At 58.0% G+C, this 24,122-nt stretch overlaps 2 protein-coding genes across 4 annotated transcripts; both read left to right on the top strand.

Moving 5' to 3' along the window:
* Window positions 1–679: 679 nt before the first annotated feature.
* Window positions 680–13,025, top strand: GRK1 (G protein-coupled receptor kinase 1). The gene is made up of 9 exons (XM_030474371.1): window positions 680–719; window positions 2,701–3,234; window positions 4,228–4,484; window positions 5,865–5,992; window positions 6,621–6,778; window positions 8,048–8,131; window positions 8,198–8,322; window positions 9,845–10,046; window positions 12,724–13,025. The coding sequence occupies exons 2-9, from the start codon at window positions 2,703–2,705 to the stop codon at window positions 13,023–13,025; spliced, it is 1,788 nt and encodes a 595-aa protein (XP_030330231.1). The 5' UTR covers window positions 680–719; window positions 2,701–2,702.
* Window positions 13,026–15,274: 2,249 nt separating this feature from the next.
* Window positions 15,275–23,119, top strand: LOC115602929 (voltage-gated potassium channel subunit beta-3-like). 3 transcript variants are annotated; one of them, XM_030474368.2, is made up of 15 exons: window positions 15,275–15,650; window positions 16,287–16,330; window positions 16,729–16,766; window positions 16,891–16,952; window positions 17,092–17,136; window positions 17,711–17,755; window positions 17,999–18,036; window positions 18,606–18,692; window positions 18,828–18,863; window positions 19,524–19,609; window positions 20,224–20,317; window positions 20,876–20,961; window positions 21,076–21,163; window positions 21,358–21,446; window positions 22,712–23,119. In XM_030474368.2, exons 1-15 carry the CDS (start codon window positions 15,640–15,642, stop codon window positions 22,781–22,783), a joined length of 921 nt encoding a protein of 306 aa, XP_030330228.1. In that variant the 5' UTR covers window positions 15,275–15,639; the 3' UTR covers window positions 22,784–23,119. The 3 variants fall into 3 exon arrangements, with proteins under 3 accessions (XP_030330228.1, XP_030330229.1, XP_030330230.1); XM_030474369.2 differs by lacking the exon at window positions 18,828–18,863; XM_030474370.2 differs by lacking the exon at window positions 18,828–18,863 and having other exon boundaries at window positions 20,248–20,317.
* Window positions 23,120–24,122: the final 1,003 nt, after the last annotated feature.

The raw sequence follows: 24,122 nt of genomic DNA on the forward strand, positions 1-24,122 counted from the left end.
CCCATGAACCCCCCCATTGACCCCCCCATCGACCCATGGGGAGGACACCAATGAATCCGGATACCCCCATTCACCCCCCCATTGACCCATGGGGGGGGCACCAATGGGTCCGGACCCCTCCATTAACCCCCCCATTGACCCCTCCCCTATTGACCTCCCCATTAACCCTCCTCCATTGACCCCCCCATTGACCCATGGGGGGGGCACCAATGAGTCCGGACCCCCCATTGACCCCCCCATTGACCCATGGAGGGGGGCACCAATAGGTCACGGACACCCCCATTAACCCCCCCCATTAACCCCCCCCCCATTGACCCCCCCCAATTGACCCACAGTGGGGGGGGGGGCACCCATTGATCCGGACCCTCCCATTGACCCCCGGTCGGGGGCGGGGGGGGGGGGGTTTGGCCGCCGGTTCCCATCGGGACGAGCCGTTACCAAGGAGACGGGAGCGCGCGCGCGGGAACGCGGAGGGGGGAGGGGGGAGCGGGGAGGTGGGGGGGAGGATGGGACTTGATCCAGTTTGGGACCAGTTTGGAACTGGGACAATTGGGATCCATTGGGGGGTGGGGGGTTAATTGGGGGTAATGGAGGGGTCATGGGAAGGGTCATGGGGGGGGTCATCCCCCCCCCCAAATCCCGGGGGATTTGGTTAATCCCGGGCGGTGCCAATCCCGGTTTGGGGCCAACGGGAGCGGGAGCGGGCAACGGAGCTGCCGGTGAGAGGGGGGGTCCATTATGGGGGTCCTATGGGGGGGGGTTTATGGGGGGGGGTCCTATGGGGGGTCCTATGGGGAGGGTCCTATTGGGGGGGTGTCCATTGGGGGGGTCTTATGGGGGGGGTTTTATGGGGAGGGTCAATGGGGAGGGTCCCATTGGGGGGAGTCTTATGGGGGGGTGTCCTATGGGGAGGGTCCTATTGGGGGGGGTGTCCATTGGGGGGGTCTTATGGGGGGAGTCTTATGGGGAGGGTCAATGGGGAGGGTCCTATTGGGGGTTCTATGGGGGTGTCTTATGGGGGGGGTCCTATGGGGAGGGTCCTATTGGGGGTGGAGTGTCCCATTGGGGGGGGGTCTTATGGGGGGGGGTCATATGGGGAGGGTCCCATTGTGGGGGGTGTTATGGGGGGATCCCACTGGGGGGAGTCTTATGGGGGGGGTGTGTTATGGGGAGGGTCTATGGGGAGGGTCCCATTGGGGGTTCTATGGGGGTGTCTTATGGGGGGGTGATATGGGGGGGTCCCATGGGGAGGGTCCTATTGGGGGTGGAGTGTCCCATTGGGGGGGGTCTTATGGGGGGGGGTCATATGGGGAGGGTCCCATTGTGGGGGGTGTTATGGGGGAGGTCCCATTGGGGGTTCTATGGGGGTATCTTATGGGGGGATCCCGTTGGGGGGTGCTATGGAGGTGTCTTATAGTGGGGGTGTCCTATGGGGGGTGTTCTATGGGGGGAGTCCCATTGAGGGGGGGTTCTATGGGGAGGGTCCCATTGGGGGGGTCCTATTATGTGGGTTCTATAGGGGGGTCCTATGGGGGGGGGGGGGTGTCCCATAGAGGGGTTCAATAGGGGGGTGTTCCATAGGATAAGGGGGATCTGGGATAGGGGGGGTCCTATAGGGTAGGGAGGACCTGAAGTGGGGGGGTCCTATGAGGTGTTGGGGTTCCCATTTATGGGGGGTCCTATGGGGTGTTGGGGTTCCCATAGGGTGAAGGGTCCCATAGGGGGGAATGGGGGGGTCCCATGGGAATAGGGGGGGATCCACTGAGGTCGAGGGGGTCCCCCCCCCCTTTTCCCATGCTGCCCCACGGCCGCGGTGCACTATGGGGGGGAAGCGGCTTAGGCTGAGCCGCTTGAGCCGCTAATTATAGCGCGGGCCCTTTAAGAGCCGCGACCTTGGCCCGGCCCAGGGGGGGTGGGAGCGGGTTAATCCATTGGGAACGGGGGGGGGGGGGGGGAATGTCCCGTCCTCGTGCGTTGCACGAGGGATTAACCCCCCCTGACCCCGGCCTCGTGCGTTGCACGAGGGCTCGGATGTGACACCCCAATGGGTGCATTGACACCCATGGGGGCCGCCATGACACACCAATGGGTGCATTAACACCCATGGGGGCTGCCATGACACCCATGGAGGCAGCCATGACACCCCAATGACAGCAGCAATGGCACCCCAATGGTTGCCATGACATCATGGAGGTCTCCATGACACCCCAATGGCATTCATGACACCCATGGGGGCTGCCATGGCACCTCAATGGCCGCCATCACACCCCAATGGGTGCAGTGACTCCCGTGGGGGCTGCCATGACACTCATGGTGGCCGCCATGACACCCCAGTGGTGCCCATAACACCCATGGGGGCTGCCATGACACCCATGAAGGCCGCCATGACACCCCAATGGGTGCATTAACACCCATGGAGGAAGCCATGACACCCCAATGATAGCAGCCATGACACCCCAATGGGTTCATTAACACCCATGGAGGCTGCCATGACACTCATGGAGGCAGCCATGACACCCCAATAGCTGCCATGACACCTCAGTGGTGCCCATAACACCCATGGAGGCAGCCATGACACCTAAATGGCAGCCATGACAGCCATGGTAGTGGCCATGACACCTATGGAGGCAGCCATGACACCCATGGGGGCAGCCATGACACTTCCAATGGCACCCATAACACCCATTCCCCTCCCCACAGCCATGGACATCGGCGGCCTGGAGACGGTCGTGGCCAACTCGGCCTATGTATCGGCCCGTGGTGGCACCGGAACATGGGGCCGGGACCGGTGGCAACGCGCCCGCCTGCGCCTGCCCCACATCTCCCAGTGCGAGGCCCTGCGAGCCCGCCTGGCCGGGGCGGCCCAAACTGGTGTCAACGGGGCCCAAACTGGTGCCGGTGGGGTCCAAAATGGCGTCGCCGTGGGCCAAAATGGCGTCGCCCATGGAGGCGGCCATCTTGAAGAGGACACCTCCTTCCGGTGGCAGTGCGTGGAGCAGCCAATCGGGAAGCTGCTATTCCGGAGGTTCCTAGAAGGAGAGCCGCGATTGGCCGCGGCGGGGGCGCTGTGGGCGGAGCTGGAGGCCTATGATAGGTGCGAGGCTGAGGAGAGGCCGGCGGCGGCGGCGGCGCTGAGGAAGCGGTTCCTGACGCCCGGCGGGGAGCAGCACTGCGCCTTCCTCGGCAACATGGCGGCGCCCACGGGTGAGCGCGGGGGCGGCCATGACACCCCCCTGGGGGCGGCCATGACACCTCAATGGGGGCGGCCATGAGAGGGTCAATGGTTGCCGTGAGGCCTCAATGGAGGTCATAATGTCATGGTGGCGGCCATGACACCCATAATGGCAGTATGCCATGGTTGCAGCCATGACACCCATGGAGGCCTCCATGGCACTCCACTGGTGTCCTTAACACCCCAATAGCTCCCATTATACCCCAATGGTGTTATGACATGGAGGCAGCCATGACACTCATGGAGGCCACCATGACACCCATGATGGCGGCCATGACACCCCAATGGTGGTATGCCATGGAGGTGGCCATAACACCCATGGCAGTCACCATGACACCCATGGCGGCGGCCATGACACTTTCAGTGGTGGCCATAACACCATGGCGGCATCCATGACACCCATGGAGGCAGCCATGACACCCATGGCGGCACCCATAACACCCATGGTGGCAGCCATGATAGCACCCATAACCCCCTTGGTGGCCGCCATGACATCCATTGAGGCCTTCATAACTCCCATGGAGGCCGCCATGACACCCATGGAGGCCGCCATGACACCGATGTAAGCCACAATAACACCCGTGTAGGCAGCCATTACACCCATGGTGTCCACCATGACACCCATGGTAGCAGCCATTACACCTATGTAGGCCGCCATGACACCCGCGGCGGCCGCCATGACACCCGTTGAGGCCTTTGTAACTCCCATGGAGGTCACCATAACACCCATGGAGGCCGCCATGACACCCATGTAGGCCACAAGAACACCTGTGTAGGCAGCCATGACACCCATGGCGGCCCCCATAACACCCATGGCAGCAGCCATGACACCCATGGAGGCCGCCATGACACCCATGTCAGCACCCATAACACCCATGTAGGCCGCCCTAACACCTCAATTCCAACCCAACCCCCCCCGTTATCCCCCATCACACCCCAATGGGGCCGCGTCGCCCCATGTCCCCCCACAGCCGCCCCTCTGGAGGAGCTGTGCGCCATGCGCCGGGCGCTGCTGTCCCACCTGGAAGCGGTGGCCTGGGCTCCGTACCGCGAGTCTCCGGAATTCGGGCGCTTCCTGCAGTTCAAGTGGTTGGAGGAGCAGCCGGTGGGCGCCGAGGCCTTCGTGGAATTCCGGGTGTTGGGAAAAGGCGGCTTCGGGGAGGTGCTGGCGTGTCAGCGCCGCACCACCGGCACCATGTTCGCCAACAAGCGCCTCAACAAGAAGAGGCTCAAGAAGAGGCGCGGATATGAGGTACCCAAGAACATCCTTTTGCGCCCCAAAACCATTGTTTTGTGCCCAAAATCCATCCGTATGGCAGCAAAATCCATCATTCGGCCCCCAAATCCATCCCTTTGTCAGCAAAATCCATCATTCTGCCCCCAAATCCATCATTTTGTATCCAAAATCCATCCTTTTGTCCCCAGATCCATCCCAAATCCACCCTTTTGTCCCCAAATCCTGCTGTATGGCACCAAATCCATCATTTTGTGCCCCAAATCCATCTTTCTGTGCCCCAAATCCAGCTTTCTGTGTCCAAAATCCACCCTTTTGTCCCCAAATCCATCCCAAATCCACTCTTTTGTCCCCCAAATCCTGCTGTATGGCACCAAATCCATCATTTTGTGCCCCAAATCCATCTTTCTGTGCCCAAAATCCATTGTTTTGTGCCCAAAATCCATCCTTATGGCGGCAAAATCCATCATTTGGCCCCCAAATCCATCCCTTTGTCAGCAAAATCCATCCTTTTGTCCCCCAAATCCATCTTTTTGACCTCAAATCCATCATTAGGTCCCTTAAATCCATCATTCTGTCCCCAAATCCATCCCAAATCCATCCTTTTGCCCCCAAATCCATCTTTCTGACCCCCAAATCCATAATTTGTGCTCAAAATCTCTCCTTCTGAGCCCAAATCTATCATTAAATCCCCCAAATCCGTTACTTTCTACCCCAAAATCCATCCCAAATCCATCCCTATGTCCCCAAATCCATCCCAAATCCACCCTTATGTCCCCAAATCCATCTTTCCATCCCCAAATCCATCATTTTTTCCCCCCAAAATCCATTATTCTGTCCCCAAATTCCGTCATTTTGTGCCCAAAATCCATCATTTTGTCCCCAAAATCCATCTTTTTGACCCCAAATCCATCATTAGGTCCCTTAAAACCATCCTTGTGTCCCCAAATCCATCCCAAATCCATCCCTATGTCCCCAAATCCATCCTTGTGTCCCCAAATCCATCTTTCCATCCCCAAATCCATCATTTTTTTCCCCCCAAATCCATTATTCTGTCCCCAAATTCCATCATTTTGTGCCCAAAACCCATCATTTTTCACCCAAAATCCATCATTTTGTCCCCCAAATCCATCTTTTTGACCCCAAATCCATCATTAGGTCCCTTAAATCCATCATTCTGTCCCCAAATCCATCCCAAATCCATCCTTGTGTTCCCAAATCCATCCCAACTCCACCCCTATGTCCCCAAATCCATCGTTCCCTCTCCAAATCCATCATTTTTCCCCCCCCAAATCCATTATTTTGTCCCCAAATTCCATCATTTTGTCCCCAAAACCCCATCTTTCGGACCCTAAAGCTGTCCTTAGCGTGTCCTTAGCGTGTTCTTGGCGTGTGCAGGCGGCAATGGTGGAGAAGCGTGTGCTGGCGCGTGTGCACAGCCCCTTCATCGTGTCCTTGGCCTGCGCCTTCCAGACCAAGACCGACCTTTGCCTCGTCATGACCCTCATGAACGGCGGCGACCTGCGGTAAGCGTGTGCTTAGCGTGTGCTTAGCATGTGCTTAGCGTGTGCCATGATGGGAACGCGCCGCCTGAGGGTCAAGATGAGGCCCCAAGCTGGGTTCTGCAGCCCATGGGCACGGTGTGTCCTTAGCGTGTGTTTAGCATGTTCTTAGCGTGTGGAGGTGCCGCACACACGATGTGGATGATGCCAACCCAGGTTGCACCAGTGGTGTCTTTAGCATGTCCTTTACATGTCCTTAGCATGTTGAGGCGCCACACAGACCATGTTCATGAGCTCAGGTTGCCCAAGAGGTGTCTTTAGCGTGTCCTTAGCATGTCCTTAGCATGTGGAGGAACCACACACACCATGTTCATGAGCTCAGGTTGCCCAAGAGGTGTCTTTAGCGTGTCCTTAGCATGTCCTTAGCATGTGGAGGAACCACACACACCATGTTCATGAGCTCAGGTTGCCCAGGGGGTGTCTTTAGCATGTCCTTAGCATGTCCTTAGCATGTGGGTGCACCACACACCCCATGCCCACAAGCTCCCTGTTGCCTCAGCTCCACCTTTACCAAGCCCCTCCATGTACTGAGCGCTGTTGCGGGCACTTCCCATGTGCTTAGCGTGTCCTTAGCGTGTTGTTGGCGTGTCAGGTACCACATCTACAACATGGACGAGAAGAACCCGGGCTTCGAGGAGCCTCGAGCCCTGTTTTACCTGGCGCAGATGCTGCTGGGGCTGGAGCATCTCCATCAGCACCGCATCGTCTACCGCGACCTCAAGCCCGAGAACGTGCTGCTGGATGACGCCGGTGCCGTGGGATAACATGGGATAACATGGGATAACATGGGATAAGCTCTTGGGATAACATGGGATAACATGGGATAAGCTCTTGGGATAACATGGGATAACGTGGGATAACGGGGGATGTGGGATATGGGGATCATGGGGGGTCAATGGTGGTCAATAGGGGTCAATGGTGGTCAATGGGGACAGGGGGATATGGGGATATGGGATATGGGTGATGCTGGTGACATGGGATGACATGGGATAACATGGGATGACATGGGATGACATGGGATAACATGGGATAACGGGGGATGGGGGATGTGGGATGTGGGATATAGGGCAATGGTGGTCAATGGGGGTCAATGGTGGTCAATGGTGGGTCAATGGAGATAGGAGGATATGGGGATATGGGTCAATGGGGGTCAATGGTGGGTCAATGGGGATATGGGGATATGGGGTATAGGATATGGGATATGGGGTGGTCAATGGTGGTCAATGGTGGGTCAGTGGGGATGGGGGATATGGGGATATGGGGTATGGGATATGGGATATGGGACATGGGGATATGGGTCAATGGTGGTCAATGGCGGACAATGGTGGTCAATGGTGGGTCAATGGGGATAGGGAGATATGGGGATATGGGATATGGGGTATGGGATAGGGGGATATGAGATATGGGGTGGTCAATGGGGGCCAGTGGTGGTCAATGGTGGGTCAATGGGGATATGGGGATATGGAATATAGGATATGGGATGTGGGGTGGTCAGTGTTGGTCAATGGTGGCTATTGGTGGTCAATGTGGTCAATGGTGGTCAATGGTGGTCAATGGTGGGTCAATGGAGATAGGGGGATATGAGGATACAGGGGTATGGGATATGGGATATGGGGTGGTCAATGGTGGTCAATGGTGGTCAATGGTGGTCATTGACGGTCAATGGTGGGTCAATAGGGATAGGGGATATGGGGATATGGGATTTGGGGATATGGGATATGGGGTGGTCAATGGTGGCCAGTGGTGGTCAGTGGTGGTCAATGATGGTCAGTGACGGTCAATGGTGGGTCAATGGGGATAGCGGGATATGGGGATATAGGATAGGGGATTTGGGGTTATGGGATATGGGGTGGTCAATGGTGGCCAGTGGTGGTCAATGGGGGTCAGTGGTGCTCAATGGTGCTCAATGATTGTCAATGGTGGTCAACGGTGGTCAATGATTGTCAGTGGTGGTCAATGGCGGTCAATGATGGTCAATGGTGGTCAATGGCTGTCAATGATGGTCAATGGTGTGGGCAGGTCATGTCCGTCTGTCCGACATGGGTCTGGCCGTGGAGCTCAAGGAGGGACAGAGCAAAACCCGCGGCTACGCCGGGACCCCAGGTAGGACACAGGGAATGGGGTGTGGGGAGTGGGATATGGGGTATTATGGGATGTGGGTCCCCGCAGGGTTCATGGCTCCGGAGCTGCTGCGGGATGAGGAATACGATTGGGCCGTCGATTACTTCACGCTGGGGGTGACGCTCTACGAGATGTTGGCGGCCAAAGGACCCTTCCGCAGCTGTGGGGAGAAGGTGATGGGAGACCCCATTGACAGCACAGGGACCCCCCCGGGAGCACCAACCCCCAAAACCCCTCCAAGAACCCCCAAGAACCCCAAAGAACCTCCAAGAAACCATCAGAAACCCCAAAGAAGCTCCCAGAAACCCCCGAAGAACCATCAGAAACCTCTCAGGAACCATCAGAAACCACCATGAACCCCAAGGAACCATCCCAGGGACCACCAGAACCCCAAAGAACCCCAAAGCACCTGCAAGAAGCCACCAAAACCCCCTCAGGAACCACCAGGAACCACAAGGAACCTCCCAAAACTCCCTAAAGAACCTCCAAGAAACCACCAGAACCCCCCAGAAACCCCAAAGAACTTCCAAGAACCCTCCGAGAACCTCCGAAACCTCCAAAAACCCCCCATAAATCCCTCAAGAACCCCTTAAGAACCTCTAAGAACCTCTCGGGACCCATGAGAAACCCTAAAGATCCTCCCCAAACCCCCCAAGAACCCCTCAAGAACCCCCCAAGAACCCTCAAAACCCCCTTTGGAACCATCAGAACCCCCAAGAACCTCTAAGAACCTCTCAGGAACCACGAGAAACCCCAAAGAACCTCCCCAAACCCCCCAAGAACCCCTCAAGAACCCCTCAAGAACCCTCAAAACCCCCTCAGGAACCATCAAAACCCTTCAAGAACCCCCAAGAACCTCTCAGAACCTCTCGGGACCCATGAGAAACCCTAAAGAACCTCTCCAAACCCCGTAAGAACCTTCAAGAAACCCTCAAAAACCTCCCAAGAACCCTCAAAACCCCATCAGGAACCATCAGAACCCCTCAAGAACACCCAAGAACCTCTAAGAACCTCTCGGGAACCATGAGAAACCCTAAAGAACCTCCCCAAACCCCCCAAGAACCCCTTAAGAACCCCCCAAGAACCCTCAAAACCCTCTCGGGAACCATCAGTACCCCTCAAGAACCCCCAAGAACCTCTAAGAACCTCTCGGGAACCATCAGAAACCCTAAAGAACCTCCCCAAACTCCCCAAGAACCCCCCAAGAACCCTCAAAACTCCCTCGGGAACCATCAAAACCCCTCAAGAACCCTCAAGAACCCCAAAGAAACTCTCGGGAACCATCAGAAACCCTAAAGAACCTCTCAAACCCCCCAAGAACCCCTCAAGAACCACCCCAAGAACCCTCAAAACCCCCTCAGGAACCATCAGAACCCTTCAAGAACCCCCAAGAACCTCTAAGAACCTCTCGGGACCCATGAGAAACCCTAAAGAACCTCTCAACCCCCCCAAAAAACCCCTCAAGAACTCTCAAAACCCCCTTTGGAACCATTAGAACCCCCAAGAACCTCTAAGAACCTCTCGGGAACCATGAGAAACCCTAAAGAACCTCTCAAAACCCCCCAAGAACCCCTCAAGAACCCCCCGAGAACCCTCAAACCCCCCTCAGGAACCATCAGAACCCCTCAAGAACCCCCAAGAACCTCCAAACCCCCCTGAAGAAGCCCCTCAAGGCCTCCCCATTGACCCATTCAGGTGGAGAACCAGGAGGTGAAGCGGCGGACGCTGCACGAGCCGGTCTCGTACCCGGAGCGCTTCAGCACCATGGCCAGGGACCTGTGCGAGGGGCTCCTGGCCAAGGACCCCAACACCCGCCTCGGCTTCCGGGACGGCGACTGCGCCCAGCTCAAGGGGCACCCCATCTTCAGCACCATCAACTGGGGGCGCCTCGAGGCGGGTAACGGCATGGGGGGGGCGCAATGGGTGCTGGGTGCTCCATAAATGGGTGCCAATGGGTGTTGGGTGCTCAAGAACTGGGACCTGCAATGGCCATTGGGTGCTCATGGTGGTGGGTCTCCATTGAGATGGGTGTTTGTTGGGCATTGGGTGCTCTAGGACTGGGTTCTCATGGGCGTTGGGTGCTCCAGAAATGGGACCTACAGTGGCCATTGGGTGCTCTAGAAGTTGGGAATTGGGTGCTCTAGAAGTGGGTCCCAAGGGGTGTTGGGTGTCCATCACTGGGGTCTCCAATGGGTGTTGGGTGCTCCATCAATAGGGTCTCCAGTGGGTGTTGGGTGTCCATCAATAGGGTCTCCAATGGGTATTATGTGCTCATAGTGGTGGGTCTCCACTGAGATGGGTCTTTTTGTTGGGCATTGGGTGCTCTAGAAGTGGGTGCCAATGGCCATTGGGTGCTCATAGTGGTGGGTCTCCATTGAGATGGGTCTTTGTTGGGCATTGGGTCCTCCAGAAATGGGTTCTAAAGGGCATTGGGTGCTCCAGAAATGGGTTCTAATGGGCGTTGGGTTCTCTAGAAGTGGGTCCTAATGGGTGTTGGGTGTCCATCAGTGGGGTCTCCAATGGGTGTTGGGTGCTCATGGTGGTGGGTCTCCATTGAGATGGGTCTTTTTGTTGGGCATTGGGTGCTCTAGAAGTGGGTCCCAAGGGGTGTTGGGTGCTCAAGAACTGGGACCTACAATGGCCATTGGGTGCTCCTGAGTGGGTCTCCATTGAGTGTTAGGTGCTCCAGCAATAGGGTCTCCAATGGGTGTTGGGTGTCCACCAATAGGTCTCCAATGGGTGTTGGGTGTCCATCAGTGGGGTCTTCAGTGGGTGTTGGGAGCTCATGGTAATGGATCTCCATTGAGATGGGTCTTTGTTGGGCATTGGGTGCTCTAGAAGTGGGTTCTCATGGGCCTTGGGTGCTCCAGAAATGGGACCTACAGTGGCCATTGGATGCTCTAGAAGTTGGGAATTGGGTGCTCTAGAAGTGGGTCCCAAGGGGTGTTGGGTGTCCATCACTGGGATCTCCAATGGGTGTTGGGTGCTCCATCAATAGGGTCTCCAGTGGGTGTTGGGTGTCCATCAATAGGGTCTCCAATGGGTATTATGTGCTCATAGTGGTGGGTCTCCATTGAGACGGGTCTTTTTGTTGGGCATTGGGTGCTCTAGAAGTGGGTGCCAATGGCCATTGGGTGCTCATAGTGGTGGGTCTCCATTGAGATGGGTCTTTGTTGAGCATTGGGTCCTCCAGAAATGGGTTCTAAAGGGCATTGGGTGCTCCAGAAATGGGTTCTAATGGGCGTTGGGTTCTCTAGAAGTGGGTCCTAATGGGTGTTGGGTGTCCATCAATAGGGTCTCCAATGGGTATTGGGTGCTCATAGTGGTGGGTCTCCACTGAGATGGGTCTTTTTGTTGGGCATTAGGTGCTCTAGAAGCGGGTTCTAATGGGCTTTGGGTGTCCATCAATGGGGTCTACAATGGGTGTTGGGTGTCCATCAATGGGGTCTCCAATGGGCATTGGGTGCTCCATAAGTGGGTCCTACAATGGATGTTGGGTGCTCATGAATGGGTCTCTATTGAGTGTTGGGTGCTCCAGCAATGGGGTCTGCAACGGGCATTGGGTGCTCCAGAAGTGGGTCCCAATAGGTGTTGGGTGCTCAATGGCGGTAGATCCCCAATGGCCATTGGGTGCCGATGGAACTGGGTCTCCACTGATCACTGTATGCTCCATCACTGAGGTCCCCAATGGCTGTTGGATCTCCAGAATCACCTCGTGGTTGCTTCTCCCATTGGATTTCGAGGTATCTCTTGGTTCTTCCATCGGATTTTGAGGTTTCTCTTGGTTCTTTTGAGGTTTCTGTTGGTTCTTCCATTGAATTTTGAGGTTTCTCTTGGTTCTTTTGAGGTTTCTGTTGGTTCTTCCATTGAATTTTGAGGTTTCTCTTGGTTCTTCTGAGGTTTCTCTTGATTTCCCATCAGATTTTGAGGTTTCTCTTGGTTCTTCCATTGAATTTTAAGGTTTCTCATTGTTCTTTTGAGGTTTCTCTTGGTTCTTCCATTGGATTTCGAGGTTTCTCTTGGTTCTTTTGAGGTTTCTCTTGGTTCTTTTGAGGTTTCTCTTGGTTCTTCCATTGGATTTCGAGGTTTCTCTTGGTTCTTTCGAGGTCTCTCTTGGTTCTTTTGAGGTTTCTCTTGGTTCTTCCATTGGATTTCGAGGTTTCTCTTGGTTCTTTCGAGGTCTCTCTTGGTTCTTTTGATGTTTCTCTTGGTTCTTCCATGGATTTCGAGGTTTCTCATTGTTCTTTTGAGGTTTCTCTTGGCTCTTTTGAGGTTTCTCTTGGTTCTTTTGAGGTTTCTCTTGGTTCTCGCATTGGATTTCAAGGTATCTCTTGCTTCTCCCGTGGCTTTTGAGATGCCCCTTGGTTCTCCCATTGGATTTCGGCGTTTCCCTTGGTTCCTCCGTTGGATTTTTAGGTATCTCTTGCTTCCTTTGAGGCTTCTCTTGCTTCTCCCACGAGCTTTAGCTGTCTACAAATGGCTCCCAATGGCCATTGGGTGCTCAACGGAGGTAGACCCCCAACAGAGCTGCCTCTCCACAACCACTTGATGACCCCATATCTCCATCCCCGCAGGCCTGGTCCCCCCCCCGTTCGTCCCGGACCCCCGCCGCGTCTACGCCAAAGACCTGGGGGACGTGGGGGCCTTCTCCTCGGTGCGGGGGGTGGAGCTGGACGCCGAGGACGCGGCGTTGGCGGACGCCTTCGCCTCGGGCACTGTCGCCATCCCCTGGCAGCAGGAGCTCATTGACAGTGGCCTCTTCCAGGAGCTCAATGTCTGGGGCCCCCCCGGCACCCTCCCCCCGGACCTGGACCCCAGCACCGCACCCATGGGAGCGGGGGGCACCGGGAAGTCGGCGACGTGTGGGTTGCTGTGAATGGGGGACACACACTCCCCCCCCCCCCATTGTGGGGTAATGGGGGAGGCAAATGTGGGTGCCCCCCACCCACTGTATTGGGATCCCCCGCCATAGGGTAATGGGGGAGGCCAATGTGGGGTGCCCCCAACCCATTGTATTGGGATCCCCCCCCCATAGGGTAATGGGGGAGGCCAATGTGGGGTGCCCCCAACCCATTGTATTGGGATCCCCCCCCATAGGGTAATGGGGGAGCCCAAAGTGGGTGTCCCCCACCCATTGTATTGGGACCCCCCCAATAGGGTAATGGGGGAGCCCAAAGTGGGTGTCCCCCACCCATTGTATTGGGACCCCCCCAATAGGGTAATGGGGGAGCCCAAAGTGGGTGTCCCCCACCCATTGTATTGGGACCCCCCCCATAGGGTAATGGGGGAGCCCAAAGTGGGTGTCCCCCACCCATTGTATTGGGATCTCCCCATAGGGTAATGGGGGAGCTCAAGAGGAGGACCTACCCCATTGTACTGGGACCCCCCCATAGAGTAATGGGGGAGCCCAAAGTGGGGACCCCCCCTATACGGTAATGGGGGAGCCCAAGAGGGGATCCCCCACCCATTGCATTGGGATCCCCCCCCATAGGGTAATGGGAGAGGCCAATGTTGGGGGAAGCCCCCTATAGGGTAATGGAGGACTCCAAGAGGAGAACCCCCCCAATGTATTGGGACCCCCCCATAGGTTAATGGGGGAGGCCAATGTGGGGGGGAGCCCCCTATAGGGTAATGGGGGTGTCCGAATGGGGACCCTCCATTTAGGTATATGGATGGGGGAGACCCCCCCATAGGGTAATGGGGGAGCCCAAGAGGGGATTCCCCCCCCCATTGTATTGGGATCCCCCCCATGGAGTAATGGGGGAGCCCAAAGTGGGTGTCCCCCACCCATTGTATTGGGATCCCCCCATAGGGTAATGGGGGAGGCCAATGTGGGGAACCCCCTACAGGGTAATGGGGGAGCCCAAGAGGGGGTCCCCCACCCACTGTATTGGGATCCCCCCATAGGGTAATGGGGGAGCCCAAGAGGGGGTCCCCCATCCACTGTATTGGGATCCCCCCATAGGGTAATGGGGGAGCCCAATGTGGGAACCCCCCTATAGGGTAATGAGGGACCCCTAAGTGGGTGTCCCCCACCCATTGTATTGAGATCCCCCCCATAGGATAATGGGGGAGTCCGAAGTGGGGGGACCCCACCTATTGTATTGGGTGAGCCCAAGAGTGGGTGCCCCCCCCCCCATATTGTAATGGGGGGTCCAAAGTGGGGATCCCCCCTTTAGGTATATGGATGGGGAGACCCCCATGGGGTAACGGGGGAGCCCAAAATGGGGACCCACACCATAGGGGCCCCCCTTTAGGTATCTGAAATGCGGGGGGGGACACCCCAAAACTTGGGGGTCCCCTCCCAACCTCCCCCCAAGAGCTTGTGTCCCCCCTCTTTGTCCCCTCTTTTGGGGACCCCAAAACGTGACAATAAAGACTGGTTGTTGCTGCTGCAAGTGGGGCAGGATTTGGGGACACCCCCCCCCGTATCTCCCCATGTCGCCCTATATCCCCATATCCCCATGTCGCCCCATGTCCCCATATCCCCCATATCCCCCCATATCCCCCCCATATCCCCCTATATCTCCTCATATCCCCCTATATCCCCTCATATCCCCATGTCCCCATATCCCCCCATGTCCCCATATCCCCATGTCCCCCTATATCCCCCCATATCCCCCTATATCCCCATAACCCCCTATATCCCCCCATATCCCCATAGCCCCCTATATCCCCCCATATCCCCCCATATCCCCATATACCCCATATCCCCATATCCCCCTATATGCCCCATACCCCTATGTCCCCCTATCCCCCTATATCCCCCCATATCCCCATGTCCTCCCATATCGCCCCATGTCCCCCCATATCCCCTATCCCCCATATCCCACATATCCCCATATCCCCCTATATGCCCCCATATCCCCATAACCCCCCTACATCCCCCCATACCCCCTATATCCCCCTATATCCCCCCATATCCCCCAACAGAACCCATCCCTCCGCTCTCCCCCCTCCTTCCCTGCCGGCAGGGGGCGGAGCCGCGTATGCAAATAACCCCCGGGTGGGCGGAGCCCCGTATGCAAATAACCCCGGCTGCGCCTCGTGTGCAACCGGCGCGGCTGGTGGAGCCCCGTATGCAAATGAAGTGGGGTGACGTCAGCCGGGGGGGCGTGGCCTGTTTCGCGCGGCCTCCAGGGTCCCCCCCTCGTGGCCGGCGCCGCTCCTGGGTCCCAGCGCCCGCCCTTTCCCCCCCCCCCCCCTTTCCCCTTCCTCTTCCTCCTTCCTCTTCCTCCTCAGGGCCCCCCCCATGCAGGTCTCCATCGCCTGCACCGAGCAGAGCCTGCGGGGGGGTGGGGCGGGAAGCGGGGGGGGGGGGGGGGGCAGGAGGAGGAGGAGGAGGAGGGGGACCCCCCCGAGGGGGAGGGAAAGGGGGGCAGCAAAGGGGAGGGGGGGGAGGAGGAAGGGGAGGGGGGGGCGATGGAGGGAGGGGGGGTGCAGCGGAGGCTCCAAGGAGGGACTCCCCCGGAGCGGCCCCGGGGCCTGGAATGAAGTACCGGTACATGGGGGAGGGTATGGGGGGGGGGAAATGGGTTCATTTTGGGGGGTGGGGAGGGGTACCCCAATATCCGGGTCCCTTTGGGGGGGTCCCTGGGTCCATTGGGGGGTCGCTTTGGGGTCCGTGAATCCATTTAGGTGGTCCTTTAGTCCCTCTGGGGGGTCCATGTGTCCTTGGGGGGGGGGGGGAGGGGGGGGCACCCCAACATCCGGGTCCCTTTGGGTGTCCTTCTGTCCCTATGGAGTGTCCCTGTGTCCCTTTGGGGGGGCCGGGTCCATTGGGGTGGTCCCTCTGTCCCTTTGGGGGCCCTTAGTCCCTATGGGGGGGTCCCTGTGTCCCTTTGGGGGGTCCTGGGTCCCTATTGGGGCTCCCTGAGTCCCTATTGGGGGTCCTTGTGTCCCTCTGGGGGGGGCCTGGGTCCATTGGAGGGTCACTGTGTCCCTATGGGGGGAGCACCCAATAACTGGGTCCCTTTGGGGGCCCTTAGTCTCTATGGGGGGGGTCCTGGGTCCCTATGGGGGGGTCCTGAGTCCCTATTGGGAGGGAACATCCGGGTCCCTTGGTGGGGGGAGGAGGGGGGGGGACACTCACGCGAATGACCCCACGTGACCTCCCTCTTCCCCCCCCCCCGCCAAGGACATTGGGCCGGTCCGGGCTGCGGGTCTCGTGCCTCGGGCTGGGTGAGGGGCGGGGCTTGGGGCAATGGGGGGCAATGGGGGCAATGGGGGGCAATGGGGGGTAATGGGGGCAATAGGGGCAATGGGGGCAATGGGGGGCAATGGGGGCAATGGGGGTAATAGGGGCAATGGGGGGCAATGGGGGCAATAGGGGCAATGGGGGCAGTGGGGGCAATGGGGGCTACGGGGGTAATAGGGGCAATGGGAGGTAACGGGGATAATGGGGGGCAATGGGGGCAATGGGGGCAATGGGGGTAATGGGGGGAATGGGGGGTAATGGGGATAATGGGGGGACAATGGGAGGGTCAAGGTGGGGCAATGGGGGGCAGTGGGGGGTCAATGAGGTGAATGGGGAGTCAATGGGGGTCTCAATATGGGTCAATGGCGTTTCTGCCCCCCAGGCACCCGGGGGACATTTGGGGAGGGGATCTCTGATGAGGTAAGACCCCCCCATAACCCCCAATGGTACCACCCCCCATAACCCCCCATGGTACCACCCCCCATAGCCCCCCATGGTACCCCCCATAGCCCCCAATGGTACCACCCCTATGGCTCTGTCCAAGGTGCTGACCGCGGCCTATGACAGCGGCATCACCCTCTTCGACGTCACCGAGGCCTCGGGAAGGTACCAAGTGATGGGGGGGGACACCCCAAATCCCCTCTATGGACCCCCCAAGTACCCCCCCCCCTTGCCCATAGGGGCCCATTATGCCCCTTCCCCCCCTCCCATGACCCCCCAATGGTATCGTCTCCCCCCCACATAGGGCTGAGAAGCTGCTGGGCAACGTCCTGAAGAGCAAAGGATGGAGGTGGGGGGTCCCTATGGGTGCTATGGGGTGCTGTGGGGTGATGGGGGATCTATGGGGGCTTCTATGGGGTGATGGAGGGGGTCTATGGGGTCCCTATGGGGTGCGATGGGGTAATGGGGTGATCTCTATGGGTGCTATAGGTGACGGGGGGGGTCTCTATGGGTGCTATGGGGTGACGGGGGGGGTCTATGGGGTCCCTATGGAGTGCTATGAGGTGATGGGGGGGTCCCTATAGGGTGCTATGAGGTGATGGGGGGGGTCTCTATGGGTGCTATGGGGTGATGGAGGGGGTCTATGGGGTCCCTATGAGTGCTATGGGGTGCTATGGGGTGATGGGGGGTCTATGGGGTGATGAGGGGTGTCTATGGGGGGTCTATGTGAGTGTTAGAGGGCAAGGGGGGGTGATGGGGGATGATGGGGGGTCATTACAGGTGCTATGGGGCACCATGGGGTGATGGAGGATGCTGTGGGGGTTGTTGGGGGGTGAGGGGATGTACCTATGGGATGATGGGGGTGTGTCTATGGGGTGTCTATGGGGCGCTATGGGGCACTGACTCCGCTCCCCCCCCCCCAGACGCTCCAGTTATGTCATCACGACGAGGGTCTTCTGGGGGGGGCAGTAAGTACCCACAATGCACTGAGGGGTCTATGGGGCACAAGGGGAGCTATGGGGCAGGAGGGGGGGCTGTGGGGCACAAGGGGGGCTATGGGGCACAAGGGGAGCTATGGGGCAGGAGGGGGGCTATGGGGCACAAGGGGAGCTATGGGGCAGGAGGGGGGCTATGGGGCACAAGGGGAGCTATGGGGCAGGAGGGGGTCGCCGTGGGGCAGCTGTGGGGTGACACCATCTCTGCCCCACAAGTGCTGACCGGAGCCTCTCACGGAAGCAAGTCCTGGAGGGTGAGTTGTGGGGCAGGGGATGCTATGGGTCAGTGCTATGGGTCAGTGGGGTGCTATAGGGCAGCTCCATAGGGCAATACTATGGGTCAATGCTATGGGGCAGCACTATGGGGCAGTTGTATGGAGCAGGGGTTGCTATGGGGCAGCGCTATAGGGTAGTGCTATGGGGCAGGGGATGCTATGGGGCAGTACTATGGGTCAGCACTATGGGGCAGCTCTATGGGGCAGGTCTATGGGGCAGTGCTATAGGGCAGAGCTATGGGTCAGCACTATGGGGCAACTCTATGGGGCAGGTCTATAGGGCAGCGCTATGGGTCAGCACTATGGGACAGTGCTATAGGGCAGCGCTATGGGGCAGCACTATGAGCCAGCACTACGGGGCAGCTCTGTGGGGCAGCTCTATGGGGCAGGGGATGCTATAGAGCAGCGCTATGGGGCGGGGGATGCTATAGGGCAGCGCTATGGGGCACTCTATGGGGCAGGGGATGCTATGGGGCAGCGCTATGGGGCACTCTATGGGGCAGGGGATGCTATGGGGCAGCGCTATGGGGCACTCTATGGGTCTCCAGGCCTCTGTGGGTCGCTCCAGCGGCTGCAGCTCGACTATGTTGACGTCATCTTCGCCGGGCCCCGCCCAGGCCCCGCCCACACCGAAGGTGAGGCCACGCCCCCTCCCCATAAACCACTCCCCTCGCTTGACCCCGCCCACTCCATCCCAGGCCACGCCCCCTCCCCTGAGGCCACCCCCCCTCAGGCCACGCCCCCTCACGTGTCTCTGCTTTGCCCCACAGGGCTTGACCCGACCCTGCGCCTCCTGCGGCTGGAAGGTACCCACAGACCCCCATAGACACCCATAGAGACCAATAGACACCCATTAGCACCCATAGAGACCCATAGACACCCATTAGCACCCATAGAGACCCTATAGACACCCCACAGCACCCATAGACACCCCATAGACACCCATTAGCACCCATAGAGACCTCATAGACACCCCATAGACCCCCATAGACACCCCATAGTACCCATAGAGACCTCATAGACACCCATAAACCCCCATAGAGACCCATAGATACCCCATAGACACCCCATAGACACCCATTAGCACCCCTAGACACCCCATAGACACCGCGCAGACACCCCATAGCACCCATAGAGACCCCATAGACACCTCATAGCACCCATAGACCTCCACAAACACCCATAGACACCCATTAGCACCCCATAGCACCCATAGACCCCCATAGACACCCCATAGACACCCCATAGACCCCCATAAACCCCCATAGAGACCCCATAGGTACCCCATAGACACCCCATAGCACCCATAGACCCCCCCATAGACCCCCATAGACCCCGATAGTATCCATAGACCCCCCCATAGCTCCCCTGGGTCCTCCCATATCCCGTACCCCATATCGCGCTATCCCCCCCCCTCATTGCCATCAATGGGGCTCCGAGTGACCGCCCTGCCCCTCCCCCCGCAGAGCTGGTGCGCGTCATGAGTGACGTCATCGACCGGGGACTGGCTCTGTACTGGGGCACGGCGGGGGGCGCGCCTGGTGACGTCATGGTAGGGACAGGGCGAGGGGGCGTGGATATCGTGATATGGGGTATGGGGTATCGCGATATGGGATATGGGATATGGGTTATGGGTTAGGGGATATTGTGATGTAGAATATGGGGTATGAGATATGGGATATCATGATATGGGATATGGGGTATGGGATGTCGCAATATGGGATATTGGGTATGGGATATTGCAATATGGGATATAGAGTATGAGATATGGGATATGGGGTATGGGATAGGGGATATCGTGATATAGAATATGGAGTATGGGATATGGGATATCACGATATGGGATGTGGGGTATGGGATATGGGATATCGTGACACGGGATATGGGGTATGGGGTATGGGATATGGGGTATTGCGATATGGGATATGGGGTATGGGGTATTGCGATATGGGATATGGGGTTTGGGATATAGGATATGGGGTATGGGATATTGCAATATGGGATATGGGGTATGGGATAGGGAATAGAGGATATCGCGATATAGAATATGGTGTATGGGGTATAGGATATCACGATATGGGATATGAGGTATGGGACAAGGGATATGGGGTATCGCGATATGGGGTACGGGCTATTATGGGATGTGGGACGTGGTCTCCCCCCCAGGACACGTTCGCTGTTGCCCGTCAGTTCAACCTGGTGGCCCCCGTGTGCCAGTGGGCGGAGCTTCTGCCGGAGCCCCGCCTCTTCCGGCAGCTCGGTGCGGGGGGGGGCTATGGGGGGCTATGGGGGGCTATGGGTATCTATGGGGTGTCTATGGGGGTCTGTGGGGGGGTCTATGGGGGTCTGTGGGGGGTCTATGGGGGTCTATGGGGGTCAATGGGGGTCTATGAGTGTCTATGGGGGTCTATGGGGGTCAATGGGGGTCTATGCGGTGTCTATGGGGTGTCTATGGGGGGTCTATGGAGGTCAGTGGGGGTCTGTGGGGGTCTATGGGAGTCTATGGAGATCAGTGGGGGTCTATGAGTGTCTATTGGGGTCAATGGGGTCTGTGGGGGTCTGTGGGGTGTCTATGGGGGTCTATGGAGTGTTTATGGGGGTCTATGGGGTGTCTGTGCGTGTCAATGGGGTGTCTGTGGGTGTCTATGGGGGTCTATGGAGGTCACTGGGGGTCTATGAGTGTCTATTGGGGTCAATGGGGGTCTATGGGGGTCAATGGGCGCCTATCAGGATCAATGGGTTGCGGGCACCCATAGGTGTCCATAGGGGTCTATGGGGTGGGTGCTCTGGGGCAGGGGGTCACCCCGGTGTCCCCCAGGCCTGGGTGCTGTCACTTGGTCCCCGGTGGCCCCTGGCCCTGCCCTAGAGGAGGAGCCGCTGCCCCATGGGCGCCCCATAGGCAAGGTGGGTCTGTGTGTCCCCATATCCCCATGTCCCCATATCCCACACCCCATATCCCACACCCCACACCCCATATCCCATACCCCATATCCCATACCCCATATCCCATGTCCCCAGGCTATAGGGCGCAGGCAGCCACTGAAGGTTGGGGACCTGCAGCAATTGGCCCAACGCTCGGGCTGCTCCGTGTCCCAGTTGGGCATTGGTGAGTATTATGGGATACGGGGTATGGGATATGGGGTATGGGATACTGGGTGTGGGGTATGGGAGATGGGGCATGGGATATGAGCATATGGGATAGGAGGATATGGGGCATGGGATATGAGACATGGGCCATTGGGTCTATGGGGTCTATGGGGGTCTATGGGGTGACACGTGTGTCCCGGGGTGTGTCCCCAGCCTGGTCCCTGCGGGCCGAGGGCGTCAGCTCGGTGCTGGTGGGGGCTGAGACCCCCCAAATGTTGCAGGAGCAGCTCCAGGCCCTGCAGGTGAGGGGAGACATTGGGGTCCCATTGGGTCATTGGGGTCCCCATTGGGTCATTGGGGTCTACATTGGGTCATTGGGGTCTTCATTGGGTTATTGAGGTCCCATTGGGTCATTGGGGTCCCCATTAGGTCATTGGGGTCTACATTGGGTCATTGGGGTCTTCATTGGGTTATTGGGGTCCCATTGGGTCATTGAGGTCCCCATTGAGATATTGGGGTCCCCATTGGGTCATTGAGGTTCACACTGGGTCATTGGGGTCCCCATTGGATCATTGGGGTCCACATTGGATATTGGGGTCCCTGTTGGGTCATTGGGGTCCCATTGGGTCGTTTGGGCCCCCATTGGGTCATTGGCATCCCCATTGGGTCATTGGGGTCCCTGTTGCGTCTTTGGAGTCCCATTGGGTCATTGAGGTCCCAGTCGGTCATTGGCATCCCCATTGGGTCACTGGGGTCGCCACTGGGTCATGGGGTCCCCACTGGGTCATTGGCATCCCCATTGGGTTATTGAGGTCCCTATTGGGTTCTTGGGGTCCCGCTGGGTCATTGACGTCCCCATTGGGATATTGGGGTCCCCATTGTGTCATTGAGGTCCCCATTGGATACTGGGGTCCCCAGTGGGTCATTGAGGTCCCCACCGGGTCATTAGGTTCCCACTGGGTCATTGAGGGCCACATTGGGTTATTGGTGTCCCCATTGGATATTGAGGCCCCTACTGGGTCATTGGGATCCCTGTTGGGTCATTGAGGTCCCATTGGGTCATTGAGGTCTCATTGGGTCATTGGAGTCCCACTGGGTCATTGAGGTCCCCATTGGGTCATTGAGGCCCGCATTGGGTTATTGACGTCCCCATTGGATATTGGGGTCCCTGTTGGGTCATTGGGGTGCCCATTGGGTCTTTGGGGTCTCCATTGGGTCACCGAGGTCCCCATTGTGTCGTTGGGGTCCTATTGGGTCATTGGCATCCCCATTGGGTCATTGAGGTGCCTGTTGGGTCATTGGGGTCCCATTGGGTCATTGAGGTCCCATTGGGTCATTGGCATACCCATTGGGTCATTGAGGTCCACACTGGGTTATTGATGTCCCCATTGGATATTGGGCTCCCCATTGGGTCATTGGGGTCCCCATTGGGTCATTGAGTCCCTGTTCGGTTATTGGAGTCCCGTTGGGTCATTGGGGTGCCATTGGGTCACTGGGGTCCCACTGGGTCATTGGGATCCCATTGGGGTCCCTTACGTCCCCATTGATGTCCCCATTGTCCCCCCAGGTCCTGCCCAACCTCAGCCCCGCGACCCTACAGGAGCTCGACACCCTGCTGGGGGGGGCGGTGCCGCCGTAGGCCCCGCCCCTCGCCTCCCATTGGCTGCCTCCCGCATGAGCCCCGCCCCTCCCTCTCCAAGCCCCGCCTCTGTCCCCGCCCCTCCAGCCAATGGGGAGGCCACATTCCCGAGGGGAGGCATGGCCATGTCAATCGAGAGCAATAACCCCGCCCGCCGCCGCAAGGGGGCGGGGCCTTCTAAGCACAAACCCCGCCCCCTTTTTGGTCCCGACCAATCGCAGCGCTTCCAGTGGAGGGGGGCGGGGCCTCGTCTTGCTCCGCCCCTTTTCCCTCCTCCCTTCCCTCCCCCCTTTCCTCAATGGGGGGGGGCAATAAAGTGGCTTTTCCCACATGGGGGAGGGGATGCGGTGTCGTGAATTGGGGGGATCCCCATAGGGATACATTGGGGAGGGGGAATCCATAGGGATCTATGGTGGGAGGGGGATCCGTAGGGCTCCGCAGAGGTGGGGGTGGGGGTTTGGGATCCATAGGGTTCCTTGGGGGAAGGGATCCATAGGGATACATTCGGTGGAGGGAGGGAATTGGGGTGTCTATACAGATACATGAAGGGGGGCAGAATCCATAGGGATATATTGGGGGGGGTGTTCCGTAGGGATACATGGAGGGGGGGAAATCTATAGGGATATATTGGTGGGGGGTGGTCCATAGGGATACATTCGGGCGGCGGGGGGGGATGGGGGTGTCCATAGGGATACATGAAGGGGGGGGAATCCATAGGAATATATTGGGGGGGTGTCCGTAGGGATACATGGAGGGGATCCATAGGGCTATACTGGGGGGGTCCGTAGGATACATGGGGGGGGGGATCTATAGGGATATATTGGGGGGGGTTCTATAGGAATACATTTGGGGGGGATATAGGGAATCGGGGGGTGGCGAATGGGGGGGGGAATATCTATAGGGATCCATAGGGATACATGGTGGGGGGAGGGGGGGATGGAGTGGGATCCATAAGGACACATAGGGATCCATGGGGGGGGGAAATGGGAATGGGATATGGGGGGGATATGGGGTTGGGAATTGGGGGTTAGGATGAGGATCATGATCAGGTTTAGGATCATGATTCCAGGATTCCACGTTTCCATGATCCTGTATCTCCACGTGTCCATGTGATTCCATGGTTCCATGGAGGAAGCCGCCCCACCTCAGCCAACCAGCGGTGGCCACGTCACCGTGATGTCACAATGGCCGCTCTCTGGGGTCGGGGGGGGGGGGGAGAGGAGAGGACCCCATTGGAGGAGCTCGAGGTGAAGGTCCCGCATGGAAGCGAAGCGAGATCATGGAGTTCTGGGATGGGGAGCAGGACACCTTCCTGGTGACCACCATCAGCGCTGAAGGT

This window comes from Strigops habroptila, unplaced genomic scaffold (assembly GCF_004027225.2).
Source record: "Strigops habroptila isolate Jane unplaced genomic scaffold, bStrHab1.2.pri NW_022045585.1_ctg1, whole genome shotgun sequence".
Taxonomy (NCBI): Eukaryota; Metazoa; Chordata; class Aves; order Psittaciformes; family Psittacidae; genus Strigops; species Strigops habroptila.